This window comes from Callospermophilus lateralis, chromosome 4 (genome assembly GCF_048772815.1).
Source record: "Callospermophilus lateralis isolate mCalLat2 chromosome 4, mCalLat2.hap1, whole genome shotgun sequence".
NCBI lineage: Eukaryota > Metazoa > Chordata > Mammalia > Rodentia > Sciuridae > Callospermophilus > Callospermophilus lateralis.
The window spans coordinates 2,295,681-2,312,301 of record NC_135308.1 but is presented as its reverse complement, the minus strand read 5'-3'; the positions used below and the strand labels follow the sequence as shown (position 1 = coordinate 2,312,301).

The following is a 16,621-nucleotide window of genomic DNA, read 5'->3' as shown; positions in this document are numbered from 1 at the left end:
GCATGTCTGAGGCCAGAGGAGATGTGGACCAATAGGTCTATGTAAATTCCCAGTTTTCCGTGCAGTGCAACCTTTTGTTCCCCTTAGTCTCTGTCACCATGCAGCCATCAGAGCTGGCAAGTTTCTACCGTGACCTTCATGGTCAAATTTCAGCCTGCACTCAATCCAGAATCATTTTATGAATACCTGCATTTCCTGTCGTTGAACAACTTTTGCTTATTCTTTTACTGAAGACATCAATCTCTTGGGTGTTTTATTTGAAAATTTTAAGAAATTAGGCTAAAATAAAATGAGAGCGCCATGGTTAGTCAAGGACTAGAGCGCCCATGGTCCCCTATAGTAATTCAATGATCTGTCCTCACTTGGCCTTCCAGCAGAATGAGTGAGGTCCCTCTCTACACACAGGGAAAGTCAGCAAAAGCCGAATCCCATCCTGGCCTGCTCTGGATTCATGCTTGTCATCTCAGGCTTCCTCTGACCAACACTGAGCTCAAGTGGAACTGGAAGTCTGGGATCTGGGGAGACTCGTGCCTTGGAGTAAGCCTACATCTGTTCTAAGTCATGACCAGCTGGAATACTGAAAGGCTGGCTTTCCTGAGCTGTTTCAGTAGCGAAGTTAACGACATTGAGTTTAAGCACCGAGAGAATTGTGTGGGGACACTAGAACCAGAGGCCTTTGGAAGAGGGACAGTCACTGACAACCCTGTGCTCCAGGGTCTTTCTCTGGTTTTAGAGTCAACCTTGAGGTATATGGTTAGAATTGTTACTTGTTAATGTGAAGGGCTGAGCTGTTAATTTCCAATATTCATGTATTTCCTTTAAGGAATCTGATGCTCCAGTGGGTGATGTCCTCTAACTGGTAGAAATTTTATTCCACTTATTTTCATTTGTGATGAGTACTTAGGCTCAAATTTTATTATTTCTATTACTTTTAAATTACTATCACCAAGGAATCTGTTCTCTCAATTTTGTTAATGCTTTTGATTTGTAATTATATTTTAGTTCACTCCTAATTTTCCTTTTACATATTGAGACTTTTATGGGATACGTTTTAGATAATTTATCTTTTAATCTACCTATGAGTCTACATAATCTACCAATCATTTATCTATTCAATTATCTATCTATCTATCTATCATTGCATCATTCTGCCTATATAGGCATCCATTCATGTCCATCCATCCATCTATTCCTCCATCCACTGACCATCTATCTTCTATCTGCCTGTCAATCTATCTGTCCTCCGTGTATCACTTGGTATATATTTGCTCCTTTGGTTTTTTCTCCTCCTCCTCCTCCTCCTCCTTTTTGTTTAATGGTGGACATACTTTGGCTTGGTCTGTAGGCTGAGTGTTTCCATGACATTTAGCTCTTTAGATGTGCCTTGGAGTGCTCTTCTGGTCTAAGCATAGTATTTATTGACCCCCATTAAGTACTGTGCACTGATTCACTGAAGAAAGAGGCATGGGCACACCTGCAGAGCGTTTTCTGGAACAGACACCACAGACGGGTGTTCAAGATCTGCACTTTCATCTTTAACTCTCTGCATGCTCACACCTGGGTGTGCTGGAGACAAGAAAAGGGCTTTGGTCCTTCATTTTGAAACCGGGCTCCTATTGTTTTCAGTGCCCACTTGGAGGTTTAAATTGATAGTTGCTCAAACTCTTTGGGTTCTTTCAAGTAGCCCCAGTTATGAGTTCTGAGGGACCCGTGAAGCTGGTCTGCAGCACCGCGTGACGACTTGGGCCGCCGGCTGCATGGAGAACACAGGGGCTCTCATCCTCAGGGCCGTGGTCACCTCGTGAGTGTGGAGCCAGGCTTCTCTCCTCTTTGTGCTCTGGGCTTGTGGTTCTTATTAAACTGTAGCTGAATCTTCAGGTCAATGATCTGGAGAATTTCTTAACTCCCCAAAGGTCCTTGTGCTGAGAACATATTAAGTAGCTTATGTCCTGTAAGAGGTAACTCAGTCTCTCCTGCTGATTTACTTTTCACCTGTAAACAACAAAAACAAGGATTAAAATGGAGCAGTGCAGATGGCCTGTGGCCTGAGGATTCCTGTCCCCTGCTGAGCTGTAGGCTAATGCCCCTGCAGCTGTGGGGCAGTGTTAGGGTTTAGACACAGGTGTCCCTCAGAGCTCAGGTGAGGGACAAGCAGGAAAGCTTTGAGGGGAAATGATTGGGTAATGAGAGCCTTAACCTACTCAGCAGGTCCATCTTTTTGAATGGATTCACTGGGTGGTAACTGTAGGCAGGTGGGTGTGGCTGGAGGAGGTGGGTCACTGGGACAAGCCTTTGGGTTTACATTTTGTCCCTGGTGAGCAGAGGTCTCCCTGCTCCCAGGTGTCATGTCCTGAGCCGCGTCCCTGCACCACGCCTCTTTTCCACGATGCTCTTCCTCACCTCAAGCCCAGAGCAGTGGAGTCAGCCATCTATGGACTGAGACCTGAAACCAGGAACCCCAAGTAAACTGTTCCTCTTCTAAAATGGTTCTCTGGTCAGGTCTTTTGGTCACAGCAGCAAAAATGTCAACTAAAACAGGTAGTTATTTTTATTGTGGTAAATAAAACACACATGATGTAAATTACCATATTAACCCACTAAGTCCCAAGTTTCAGTTTTGTGAATATTTCAATTAAATTGACACAGGTGCATTAAAATAGGTTAGAAATCATAATTGGGGACTTATGCACACTATTATAGTAATAATATCATGTTATAATTTTTAGAATCATAGTCTTCGCTATTAGGTATGCTATATTGAAGTTTGTGTAGGTGTGACACACCTGGGTCGTGGGGAAATGAGCTAGTCACTTTTGAGTGTACAGATGAGTGGTGCGAAACAGACAACCTACCATCCACCTGCAGTGTGGTTTTACTGAAACTGAAAACCCTGACGCGGTGCTGCCCAGATCACAACTCCCGTTCCTCCCTCCTGGTCCTGGAAGTGGGTATTCTGCTTCCATCTGCATGTGGTGACCAGGGGCCTCCTGTAACTGGACTCACACTGTTGGGTCTCTTTGTGACAGTTCATTCCACTCAGTGCAGCACGTGTCACACATCCTTCCTCTGTGAGTGGAGGCGTGTCCCACTTGCGTGTTCCCCACATTTGTCTGTCCGTTCATTCCTCCGTGGACCTGGGTTGTTCCCATATTTCAGCTTCAGGAGCCGTCCTGCTGAGGACATGAGCACATGACTCTCTCTTCAAGATCCGGCCTTTGGGCCTCACCCAGAGGAGGAGTCACCAGGTCACACGCTGATTCCACTTTTAATCCTTTGAGCAACTCCATCCTGTCCATAACCGAATGCCCATCGTACGTCCCAGGACCACAGCCCTAGCTTTCTAGTCTCCATATCTTGGCTAGCACTAGTCGTTGTCCAGTTTTTAAAATAGCTTTTATTATTCTTCAATTGCAGGTCATGAAACTGGGACTGAAATAGGCCAAGTCCTTTGCCGAGTATCAGGACCCACATGAGCATCTGGGTCTGACCCGTCCCAGGGAACAGCCTTCTCTCTGTAGCAAGGCCGGGTAGACAGGGACCCGTCCTGCTCTCCTGATCCAGGGCACCCTGTGCAGCAGGGGACCCATGGGCTGTGTGGGCGGTGGCAGTGACCTATCCGGTCAGAGCTGCTGCGTGATCTACTTTGTTTCTCCAGCTTTCTTTGGGCCATGGCTTTCCACTGAAGGAAACTCCGTGTTGTATTCCTAAGAAATGGTGTTTTAAACACCTGTAGCTGCAACTCCTTAACAGCTTTGAAGCAGATGGGTGAAGTCAGATGGGTGCAGCCTGGCTCGGGCCACCGGCTTCCCAAGTCAACATCCCACAGGGCTTGTTTCCGGGCTAGAGCCTGTTGACTAATTAGCCATGTGTCTGTCAGCCCTATGGGGTCACGTGTTTCTAATAGTGTTCCTGTTCATTCCAAATCAAGGGGCTTTTCTGTCTTCCTTGGGCTGATGTGCTCAACATCTCGGGGAGGGTTGAGCAGCTGCTTCTGGGGGAAGTCTTTTCCTTTCAGAGCACCTGCTGCCTTCAAGCTGTCTGTCTGTCTGCTGTTGGTCTGCAAAACCCACCCCATTAGCTGCCTCCGCCTGCCTCCCCCAGAGGCTGCCCTCGGCACCGCTGCACAGGGAGGGCAGCCCTGCTGGTGCTCCTGGGTGCCCCTTGAGTGCGCCTGGCTGCACACGGTCCCGCGAGGGAGCAGTGAGAGACAGTGCTTCTCCTGGGGCGCGAGGCCAGGCGGTCTCCTCCTGGGCTCAGATTCCGCCTCACCCCAGCACATCATTTATCCTGCCTGGGAGGCCGGCCAGGAGTCCAGTGAGAGGCTGAGTTGTGTCTAATTACCAAGGAAAGTTCTTGGAAAATCAAGGGCCAGGGAAAGGCAAGAGAGGCTGCCAGGGAGGAGTGCCGCGAAAGCCCACGTTCAGCGTGGCCGCTGTGCTCTCAGAATATAATTTGGAAATCTGTTTCTAACCTACGGACTGACTGATTATCACTGGCGGCTGGGCACTGGGATTCAACATAAATGTGAAAGCAGTGAACCACGGCAGGTGGGGACAGGGCAGGAAAGCAGGAGGGCGACTGAGGGGCGTCAGCCACGTGAGACCTCAGTCTTGCCCCGCTAGGTATTGTCTAAGAATCGGGGCAATTCTCCCAACAGTTTTAACGCCCCCTGGCAAAATGCAGGGAGCGTCAAGGTGGTGGAGTCAGACAGGCTCCGCTGAAGCACAGAGCCAGGTCTCCATGCAGAGTGTCCATGTGTCCACTGAAACACCCCTCATACCAAGAACCAGGAGGTTGCCAAGCTAAATGAGAGTGATGGCCAGCGGACGTCTGCGTCAGGAGGACAGACGCCCCACTGTCTGACGGGGCGTAGAGCAGCCACCCCAGAAGCTTCAGTGAGAGATCATGAGCCTGCTGAATACACCGGAAAACAGAAGGCCCCCACAGAAATGCGAGAGTTCAAAGAACAACCGAATGGAATTACTCGAACTAAAAAATACAACAACTGAAATAAAAGACTCAAAGGACAGGCTCCACCCCCCTCAGAGCAGGGAGGACAGGAAGGGCCCGGAGGGTGGACAGCAGTGGGATCACCCGGGGTGAACACTGTCACAAGGGGCCACAGTTGTGCCATCGGGGTCCCAGGAGGGGGAGAGGGCGGGGCAGAGGACATGTGGGAGAAGTAGGGGTGGGACTCCCCAAACTTGGCACGTTGTGTCAGCCTTGAGATTCAGAGAGGAGTGGTCCCCAAGGGCCAGAGGACTGAGGAGAGTCCCACCAGGCCCACGGGGCAGAAACAAGTAAATAACCTCCTCAAAGCTACCAGAAGGCGGCACGGTCCCTCCAGGGGAAGGAGGGTCCAGGACAGAAGCCCTGAGGCCCAGGGACCACACCTGAGCCCCCGCAGCAGACCTGCAGGGAGGCCCGAGGATGAGAAGGAGGTGACACACTGGGAGCAGCTGCCAGGGCAGAAGGACAGAACAGGGAGACAGAACAGGGAGACCTCCTGGTGTCCACAATCATCCTTGACGCAAAACAGGACCAGGTGGCTCTCAGCGCACCTGGAGAGAACAACCAAGGGGACAAAATTATAAGTAAGGGGATAGGCGCCCGCAGTCTGGCTAGGCACAAATCACGAGCCACTGAAGCAGGAACAAGCTTTATTTCCGAACGCCAGGCACGTGGCACTCTCCCGGGACACACCACACCAACCAGAAATCCCTCCTCCGGAAATGCCTCCTCCCGCACTTCCCCAACCAATGGGAACTCTCCAGGAATCCCCCCCCCCCCAGAACTCCAAAGTAGCAGGCCCAGGCGACAGCAGGGGTCTAATATACACAGCTTAACATCACCCTCATCATCTCAATGACTTGCTGGCATCACCTCTCAACCACTCCTTTCTGGCAAAAATGCCATGTGTCATTCGGACTCGGCTGTGGCTCTCAGCAGATAGGGAATAAAGCATTTCATAAATGGTGGATTTCTGAAAATCCCCCTCAGTTTGCCCTTCTGTTTACACATGAGGAGGTGAGAACCAACATTGAGCTCTGTTACACGTCTAGACCACAGGTCACCAACTCAGGGCTGAGACTCAGCTGAGGACACAGCGGTCACCTCTCTTGGCCGGTCACAGGGAGTCCGTCCTGAGGGCGTGTTTCAGGCTTGTGCTGGCGGCATTCGTGCAGCAGTGCCAGGGCCTGCAGTGTGCTGGAGCTGTGTGCTGGTGAACACGCTGCTGCTTATCACGCGGCTTTTCTTCACGTCGGGCGTGCCCCTTCCTGGGTGGCTTGCTCTTTGCTCTTTGTTTAAATTCGTGACACGCTGGCCTCAACAGCTATGCTACAGTAAGCTTCCTGAGCTTGGTGGACCGTCCTCTGCAGCCGCGGCTCTGGACCTCTCCCTTCCTGAGTGCAGGACCATACAGGGACACACTGCCCTTCAGAGGGAGCTTCTGAAGAGCAGAGTGCGTCCTACAAGCCACCGGGATGCACGGGTCCTTCCTGGGGAGCGGTGTGTGTGCAACTGTGCTGCTGCCTCTGCAGCTGTCAGTGTGCAAGCTTCATACCTGCCAGGCGGTCGCTCGCAGGGCACTGACATGGGAGGACTTGGTAGAGTGCTGGGGAGGCCACGCAGCCCTCCACAGAGCCTGGAGAGCTGTCTGTCCTCAGCCCAGCTGCTCCCGAGTGGCTCTGGGATCAGCTGTCACTAGGGCCAGCAAGAGGCATACCAAGCTCCCACAAGTCCTGGCACAGAAATTCTTGCTGGAGATTTGTGATTTATTTGCTTGGCAAATCTACAACTATATCTTCACTGTCTTGCTTTAGCACATTTATTTTGCAATTAACCTGTTTGGCAGCAATTAGCACCAAAACAGATTATATTTAATGGGAAAGCAAGTAATTTTTTCCCACGTATCAAAAGAGTCGAGGGCTGGGTTGCAGCTCAGTGGTAGAACACTTGCCCGGTATGTGCAAGGCCCCGAGTTCCACCCCCACATCATAAAAAAAGGGAAGTTGATCATGAAAGTTTTAATGTTTTCAAACTTTTTGTGTGTTGAGTGCCCAGCAGAGAACAGGGTCCCACTGATGTCCTGAGCTGTGAGCTGTGGCCATCTCATGGCAGGATCGGTGGAAGTGGTATTGGCATTGATTATGAAAGCAACTGGTGATGTTAAGAAGACTGAGCACGAGACAATAGTTTAGCACAATAGCACAAGACGACCATGACGTGCAGAGCGTTTACGTGTTGCTTCACGGGGCAGCATCTGGATTTAAACGTGTTCTTGCACACAGTGCCCTACCAGTTCACTCAGGGCAGGACCCAGGGTGGAAACCACCGTCCTCTCCGAGAGTGGGCTTGGACAGGAGGACAAAGAAGGCATTGGCCTGGCTTCCTGGGCAGAAGGCAAGCAGGTTCACGCCTCCCACTGACTGACCAGGCTCCGTGCTGTCTCCTCTACAGTGTGTCTCCCTGTGGCCTGGGGTGTGAGTCGTCCTGCTGGGTCCTGTGCTCCCACTGGGTCCCCTGGGTCTCCTTGGCCGTGACCTTGCCCCTGGGTGTTCTGCCTCAGGTCTGATGGCTTTCCCATAGTTCGGACCTCCCCTGGCTGGGAACCCAGCCAGACCCACCCCTGGCACCATGGCGATCTGCCCCCAGCTTGCCTCAGCTGTGTGAAGAGCACACGCGTACGGTGCAGGTGCCCACAGAGGAAAGCAGGCCAAACCCGACTTCCAAGTAAGCACTGCCTGGCACCAAATGGAGCCGCGCCGAGCAGTGGTAGGAAGACGGGAGTTGATACAAGTACGCGACTGGCTCACCCGAGGCTTACGGAGCAGGGCGCGTGTGAGGGCAGCCAGGCCAGGACCGGCGGCCAGCCAGGACGTGCACAGGTTCGGCTCTGAGAGTCGGGTGGGCCAGCCGGAGCTGGGAGGGTGGTCACCTGCAGTGGGCACAGGGATGGAGGCCTGTGAGCCAGGCCAGGTTGATTAGGATCCCCAGGAATCTCTGGGCTGTGTAAAGGGGAAGACAGAGGAGCAGAAAGAGTAGAGTGTTTACCAGGACAGGGAGGGAGAGGGACATGCTGAGCCGGGGCCCTCGTCTGAAAGGAGCAGGAAGCCCCAGCGAGGGCGGCCGAGCCTTCAAAGCAGGCCGAGTGGCTCCGCGCCAGGCTTGTCCAGAGCACCAGGCCTGGGCTCATCCCCAGCACCGCCAGAGCCCCCAACCAAACCAGAAGACAGAAGCCCCCAGGGACCTGGGTGACTGATGCTGAGGCCAGGAACTCTCCAAGGGAGGGTGCTAGAGGGGTGCACTGCGCCGCTGGCCGAGGGGAGCACCTCATGCCATGAGGGGTTTCTTCCACTCATTTTGTGAAACTGTAACACGAGATTGCAGATGAGACCTGCAGGAGGACTGACCAGTCTTCCGCTACCTTGCTGTCTCCTTCACTGATGCACAGGCTACAGAGGTGGTCTCATGACACCTATCTTTATGTGCAAAGGAAAAAAGTATAGGTGTGTTTGAGTATTAGATATGAGTGTGAGTGTGTGTTTGCATGTGTGCATGTGTGTGAAGGTGTATGTGTGACAGTGTCTGTAGGCATGTATAAGTGTGTGCTCATGTGTGAAAGTGTGTGCATGCATGTGTTAGCATATGGAAGTGGGTGTGAATATGTGTATGTGTGTGTGTGTTTGGGGGTGTGTGAGTTAATGTGTTAGTGTGAGAGTGTAAGCACACATGTGAGTGCATGAATATGGGTATGTGAATGTGAACATATGTGTGACCATGTGAATATGGGTATGTTACTGCATGCAGGTCTGTTTGTGGGCACATGTCAGTGTGTGTGCAAATGTGTTCATGTGCATATGAGTGGGATTTGTTGTGTTTGTGAGTGTGAGTACATGAAATCGTATGTGCATGTGTGTGTGGGCATATAACAATCAGAGCCACTTCTCACGTGCTGAATGCCTGCATCGGGTCTGCTGGATGCCTTTGTACAGACGATTTTATTTAACTTGCGTGATTCCCTTTGGTTCAGGCATCATGAACTATGCAATGATGTGATTTTATTAAGTTTTAACTATGGTCACATATTTAGCAGATTTTAGCCACAAGATATGTAAGACCCTGCCCTTAAACAGATGGTCATCTTACAGGGTGGATGTGTGATCTTTGTCTAAATTGCTGGGGGACATAAAATAACATAACTAAACAAATGTCAACATAGCTAAACAAAATAAAGGAAACATTCTCCTTAGTTACCAAAAATTGAGAATCATTCTTGAAAGTTACATGCATTTATTTAGCTAATTGGCATTTTTTAAAAGGATCTGCAGAATGTCAGTCGTGGACAGTGTGCAGAACCTTGGGAAGGAGTGAATGCGGGATGAGTGAACTCTAGAACTTAGCAGGGAAGTTCGCAGGAGGCTGCATTTAGCCTGTGAGATGATGCTGTGCGTCCCAAGTCAGAAGTGTGCGGCTCCTGTGCTGATGGACGCCTGCCTCTGTGGCCAGCCACCCTACGGCCGCACAGACACTCACTGGCTGTCACTGCAGTGGGAAGCCACGGGAGAATCCAGGCTGCGGATCGGCATCAAAAACGGGTCCTCTGAAGTCCGTGGTCTCAGAGTTCACTTTAGGTGAAGGCTTCCGTATTTAACAGCAGTAGCTATAAAGCTTTTCTGTGAGTCAAGTGGACTTGTTGGGTGGTTAGCACCCCCCACCCACCTCGGTGGGTATGTGTGTGGTCACAAGGGAGCCAGGGGAGCTTGGTTAGCCGCCTCCCACGGGTGTGTTTGGTCACGGGTGTTTCATTTATTATCTTAAAAATTTTGACCACAATGTTGTCTTTATATCCATGTTATTCTTCCCCATCTATTGCAAATGATCCATTGTGGTATTTTCTGTGTGTGTGTGCACACGTACACACACACACACACACACACACACACATATACTCTCTCTCTCTCTTTCTCTCTCTCTCTTCAGGTGGTTGAAATAGCTGTCATAAATATAGATCTAAACAAATATTAGACCTTAGACTTTCCAGAAAATTTATTTCTAATACCACTAAATTTTCTTTTTTCTTTACACTTTCACATAATATTTATTTAACATTTTGATAAGAAAAAAATAACCAAAATATTAAGCCAAAATCTCAAACTAAGGCACAGATAACCCAGGGCAATTGCAGAAAAATGAGCCTCGGCAGGAGGCCTGGGCCTGCTCTCTCCACAGGCTCTGTGTAGGAGCTCTGTGCTACCTGGGCTCGATTTTTACCCTTCTGAGCCTCAGCTTTAAACTGTGAAATTAAAGGCTTACGGAGATGCTCTCTACCATGCTTCATCTTATTCTCATTGAAAACTATGTGGGAAACACTTGCGTTAGATAACTGCAGATCCATGTTCTTTAACACTGGGTCAAAAGAAGGCCCTTGATTTAGTAATTTGCAAGGCCTTTCTTGATCCAGTGCATCTGTTGAGCATGGGGTTGTTGGACATGCCACTCCACCCTACTCTCTGCTTCACACTGTAACTCAAATTCACTTAAGCTTTTTTACTTTGTTTTGGTTTGGGTTTTGTCTCACAGCAGACACATCTGCATCAGAATTAGTAAATTTTTTTTTTTAAGTATAAGGAATTTTCCCCACATCCTAGTTTTTAAAAAGACCTTCATTTGACTTACTTCTTGCATTGTCTCTCTAGTAAAAAGAAGATATGCATGTCTTGTAGGATTCTGCCTTCTGCCCCAGATCTGTTTCCTGTCTCCTGCATTTTAGTTTCTTAGGGCTTTTTTTCTGACAGATAATTCATAAAATATGAAATTTGATGTTATAGATGCATTGATGATTTCAGGTAAACTGTCTTTTGTATCAGTCTGTTTTCTATTACTATAACAGAATACCAGATGCAGTCTAACTTTTAAGGAAAAGAGGTCCAGTTAGCTCACAGTTTTGGAGCCTGAAAGTCCAAATCGCATGGTGCCAGTTCTGGAGAGGGCACCCTGGCTGCATCTGCCTCATGTTGTGGGTACATTTGAGAGAAAATGATCACCTGGTGAGGCAGGAAATCAGAGAGACTAGGAAGACCTGTTTTCTCTTTTAACATCCTCCCATGAGACCTAAGTGGGGTCCTAAGAGGCCCATTTCACCCCTCCCCAGGGCGGTGCCCCCCAGAGCCTCCCTCTGGGTCCTAGCTCTTAAGGGCCCACCCCACCCAGCGCCACGCACCACCCCACCCAGCGCCACCCAGGACTGAGTCACCAGCATGGGGGCCTGTTGGGGGCACAGGCCCCATGTGAGCCACAGGCCCCCTGGGCAGGACGTCCCCAGGCTTTCAGCGGACAGACCTGGAGGGGGACAGTGAGACCAGGAGGAGCTCTGGGACCTGGGCCACACCAAGCTTTCTCTCGAATCCGCGACCCGGGAGCCACAGCGAGGTGACTTTGGTGTGGGGAGAGTGTCTTCCCCTTCCTGCTCTGTTCCCAGGAGACCAGGCAGCTGAGGCCCCATGCTCCCAAACACCCTGAGGACAGGCGGACTGGCTGGGCTGTCCTGGGTCGCGGCCTTGACCTCCAGACTCACCTTGCACAGTACCCCTATGTTTTCCTGCATAAACACTCTGTGTTCAGAGGTCCCCTCACTGGATACCTGCATATGGGTGTTTTATTCAGACCCACCTCCATGATGATGATGATGATGATGATGATGATTGGTACTGGGTTTGGAACCCAGGGGCACTTTGCCACTGAGCTAAGTCTTGGCCCTTTTCATTCTTTATTTCAAAACAGGGCCTTGCTAAGTTGCCGGGGCTGGCGTGAACTTGTGATCCTCCTGCCTCAGCCTCCTCAGACGCTGGGCCTCCAGGCCTGTGCCACACACAACTCCATTTTCCCATACCTTCCTTAAAATTTAAGGGTGTGTCTTATGCCACACCCCAGAAATTCAATTAACAGTGTTTATGTTTTATTAAATTAAAAAAAAAAAAGAGCAAGCCATACTGCTGTAAACATCAGCTGCTTCTCTTTCATTTCCTCCAGCGGTGTCCTGTGGCCTCCCGGAGTCCCCAGGGAACGGCTCCTTCACAGGCAGCGAGTTCACGCTGGACAGTAAAGTGGTGTACGAGTGCAACGAGGGCTTCCAGCTGGCTGCCGGACAGCCCGCCACCGCGGTGTGCCAGGAGGACGGGCTGTGGAGCAACCGCGGGAGGCCGCCGGCCTGTCAACGTGAGTGTCCTGAGTGGAGTGTCGGGGCGTCGCGGGCAGTGGGACAGCCCCTGCGGCCCTACAGACCGCGCCCCGGAGCTGAGCTGTGCCCTCCGCAGCCACCGCTGAGCCACAGGCTCTGTCTGCCCCAGGCCACGGACGGCCCTCCAGCCCTGACCCAGGCAGCCCTCAGGGTGGGGAGGGGATGTCTAGGGGACGCAGGGGCCCAGGACCCAGGCCAGCCCCCCACGTGAGGTCTGAAACAGGGGTCTCCTGCTCAGCTCCGCGAGTGCAGGGGATCCAAGGCGACTGTCCTCCCAGCCAGCCACCCCAGGCGGCCTGTTGAGGCGCTGATCGTAAAGGAAGCTCTGCGCAGCCTGCGGGGTATTCTCCAAGGGTCGGGGTCTGGATCCAGGGTGACCTCCAGCCTTAGGCAAGAGTGGAGCCACGCAGAGCAACAGTGCACGTGGGAGCTCACACACGCAAACACACGCACACACACATGCACACGCACATGCACACACACATGCGCACACACGCACACACACGCACACACACGCACAAACACACGCACACACATGCACACACACATGCGCACACATGCGCACACAGGTGTCCTCCTCACACTGCGCAGCCCAGGTATACTGAACAGGCCTGGATTTGTAAACAGTCTCCCCTTCCGGCGCCCCACACTGCAAACTCACTTCCTTACACGGGTGTTAATTTGCTGGGAGGCCATTAGACCAGAGGTCCCCTGGTCGCCCATCTCAGAAGCAGCTCCTTGGCCTCTCGCTGCAGATCTTGGTCATGCGGCGCCTTTTCAGCTCCTTGGCAGTGAGCCCTAGTGCTCCTGGGAGACAGGCGACTGCCCCCAGGTCCTGACACCTTCCTCCATGGTCTGCACCTGGTCTCACTTCCTGGAGTCAGGGGTGTTGAAAGCCGCCCTGTGGCTACTGCATGGGGTGGTCTTACCTCAAGTGAACCTGGGGAGCGGGAGGCACAGACTTTGCCACCGTGTTCTTAGCTCCATCCTGGACAAAGTCACCCTCTGGAAACAGGAGCTGTCCCTGACAGGGCGCAGCCCATGTGTCCTGGTCAACTGGTGAGGAGGAGTGGAGGAATTCGGCAGTTCACCTGCGGTGGCCTGCGCAGCACAGCGGCCAGCTCCTGCCACTGCTCTGGGAGGCTCAGAGAGCTCACCAGATCCCCACGTGGGCACAGGCGGCCTCACAGAGGAGGCAGCGCCACCACCTCTAGGTCTGAACCCAGAGTCCTCTCCTTTACCAGGTTCCCCCCACCCACTGGCACCCACAGCTGCAGAGAGCTCTGGGGTGTCGAGGGTCCACTAGTGCCTGAGCCCCTGGTCTCGGTGGGGACCAGGCTCCTGTTTCTTAGCTTCCATCCTCCCTTCCTCCCTCCCCACTCCCTTCCTTCCCCTCTCCCCTCCTCCCTCCCCTTCCTCCCTCCCTCCCTCCCTTCCTTCCCCTCTCCCCTCCTCCCTCCTTTCCTTCCTCCCTCCCTTTCTTCCCTCTTCCCTCCCACCTCTCTTCCTCCCTCCCCTCCTCCCTCCCTCCCTCTCTTCCTCCCTCCCCTCCTTCCTCCCTCCCTCCCTCCCTCCCTTCCCCTCCCCCCTCCTTTCCTCCCTCCCTCCCCTCCTTCCTCCCTCCCTCCCTCCCTTCCTTCCCCTCTCCCCTCTTTCCTCCCTCCCTCCCTCCCTCCCTCCCTTCCCCTCTCCCCTCCTTCCTCCCTTCCTTCCTCCCTCCCTCTCTTCCTCCCTCCCCTCCTTCCTCCCTCCCTCCCTCCCTTCCTTCCCCTCTCCCCTCCTCCATCCCTCCCTTCTTTTCTTTCTTCCTTTCTTTTGTTGGTTTGTTTGTTCATTCTCCTTGAGCTAAAATGTCAAGTCGTACTGGCCAATGAAGGCCCAATGAATGACAAAGTATTTAGATGTCATTTTAACTCACACAAGTAGACTGTTTTTTAGAGTTGTTTTGGTGTGCGGCCACACTGAGCTAAAGGGACAGAGATCCCCTGTGTCCCCCCTGCTTCCCCACGTCAACATCCTGCTCCAGCGTGGGCGTCTGTCATAACCAGTGGACATGCCTGGACATGGCGTCACGGGGGGCCACAGTTCCTCAGGTGCCCCCTTGACCTGGCACGCTGTCTGGGTGCGTGTCTGCCGTGCAGTGTCACAGGACACGGTTGCCACTGTGCCTCCCTCCTCCCCACCAGCGCTGGCGGCTGCGGGTGTTCTCACCATCTCCGTGGTCCCATCTTCTCGCAGCGTAGTGTGGCTCGACTCACGTGGTCTACACCTGGCCACGTGGCTCCTTGCACTTAGCAGTATGCATTGGCGTTTCCCCCCAGTTTCTTCACGGCTGGTAGCGTATTTCCTTTTATTCCACTGACTGGAGGAGGGGGAGTGTATTTACCCATCACCTACTGGAGGACCTCGTAGTTGCTTCTAATGAGGTCAACCAGGAATAATTCTGCTGTGAGCATCTGTGTACAGGTTTCTGTGTGGACATTAGCTTTTAATTAATTAGGGTACATACCAAAGTGTGTGATTGTGGGATCAGAGAGTGAGAATTCTTGTGGTCTCATGAGAAACCACCAGTCTGTGGTCCAAAGGGCCCCTGCCACTGTCCCTTCCCAGCAGCAGAGGGTGGACATTCTCGTCTCCATCCTGCAAGCGCTGGAATTCAGGGTGGGAAGCTGGCCTTTCCCGTAGAGGTGCAGACACCTCCTGGGGTTCCCATGTGTCTTTCCAGCGGCCTGTGGCGGGCGTCTTCCCACACGCTCCTTGGCCATCTGCATGTTCTCTGGTGAGGTGTCTGATAAGGTCTTGGCCCTTGTGAATCAGGCATTCCCTCCCTTCTCTGTGTGCTCTAGATGACGCTCCTTTATCAGATGTGCCTTTTGTCAACATCTTGTCCCAGTCCTAGTGTACCTTCTCATCCTCTGGACAGTGTCCTCCTCGAGCACAATGTCCAGTTATCACTTCTTCCTCCTGGATGGGGCCATGGCTCAGGGTCTGCAAAGTCCCCACCAGACCTCAGGTGGCCTGGCTCCTGCCTGACTTGAGAGCCTGATGCCTATGGTGCCTTCAGGGCTCCGTGGTGACTCTGGGCCGGCTGGATGCCAATCATCTGATGCGCTGCAGGTGCTTCAGTGAAGGTGGACTTTCCCTGCCTGGGCACCCGCTGCACCTGGTGGAGTGTGACTTGGCGGCCCAGTCCTTTGCACCGTCCAGGATGGGGAGAGTTAAGTGTCCAGCTGGCTTCATGGTGACAAGGACTAGTGAGTGTAAGGCCAGGCGACATGAGAGGTCTCCTAGAGACGCCCAGAGAGAGATGCAGAAGGGAACAGGGAAAGACGGGGATGCCAAGAGAAAGGGTGGGGGGAACTCAGGGCGGAGATCCAGCCCTTCTCCCTAGACCCTCTCCTGCTCATTCCTGCACCCCTCTGGTGCCGTGCCTCTGAGCACCTCTGTGCACCTCCCAGGCCGGGCATCCACGCCTGCCTCTGGAAACAGCCCCGCCCTCCCCTCCAGCCCTGCCTCCCATCAGCAGCTGGGCGGATCCTCTAGAGCCTGTGAATCAAACAGGACCCTCCTGTGCTGGAAACCCAAGTCCTCACAGCAGTGGGGTGAACTTCCTCGGCCACCCTTTACCCTGGGCTCACTTCTGCAGAGGAGGAAGAAGCCAGATGTGGTGCAGAGCTGGAGGCCCGGCCCGGTCCTGCAGATGCATGTGTAGGGCACAGCATCTGGCCCCTGCTGGATCAGAAGGAATCCCACCGCCACTGTCCAGCCTTGGGTCCAGTGGCTTAGGCAAATCCAGTCATCTAGTTCCTATGAGGTCTGCAGCTTTGCTGTCATGATTACACAGAGCACAGGAGGAGGGAGTGGGTGGGGTGGCTGGGGAGGTCCGAGAGGGAAAGTGGAAGGAATGCTCAGGGTTTGGTTCGAGGGAACCTGAGGACAGAGCCCTCACTTCCAATCTCTACACCACCCTGCCTCCAGGGATTTGCTAGCTATCAGGATTCTTAGGTTCAAATGTTATGAAACCAAGCGGCTAGCCCAGGCCCTCTGGTAAGCCGGGCAGAGGTGGCAGTGCCACCAGGCTAGGAGAACAGCAGGAGGCTTCAACGACAGCACTTATTAACGTGTACAGGTTTCTGCAAGAATCAGGAATGAGAGGTCTTTTGCTGTTCAAAGATAAACGTTGCATCAATTAAGAGCTGCTTTGTGCTTATTAAAACACCGTGTTAAAGCCCATAAGGTAGCCTAATCCATCCATACATTTGAGTTTTTCTGTTATGAAACCTATGTCTAGAGGTACAATTACTTTAAAGGTGTAATACAAGAATTGAACAACAAAATTGCTTCCCTGTGTAAAGAAGTCATAGTATGTTCAATTTAATG

General features: G+C 52.4%; 1 protein-coding gene across 1 annotated transcript in view; it reads left to right on the top strand.

Annotated features, from left to right (window-relative positions):
• Positions 1-16,621, top strand: part of Csmd1 (CUB and Sushi multiple domains 1) — a 1,328,246-nt gene that overhangs the window by 1,240,658 nt on the left and 70,967 nt on the right. The window contains exon 50 of the mRNA XM_077109222.1: positions 12,034-12,219. Within this exon, the coding sequence (XP_076965337.1) occupies positions 12,034-12,219 (186 nt within the window). The remainder of the gene's footprint in view (positions 1-12,033; positions 12,220-16,621) is intronic.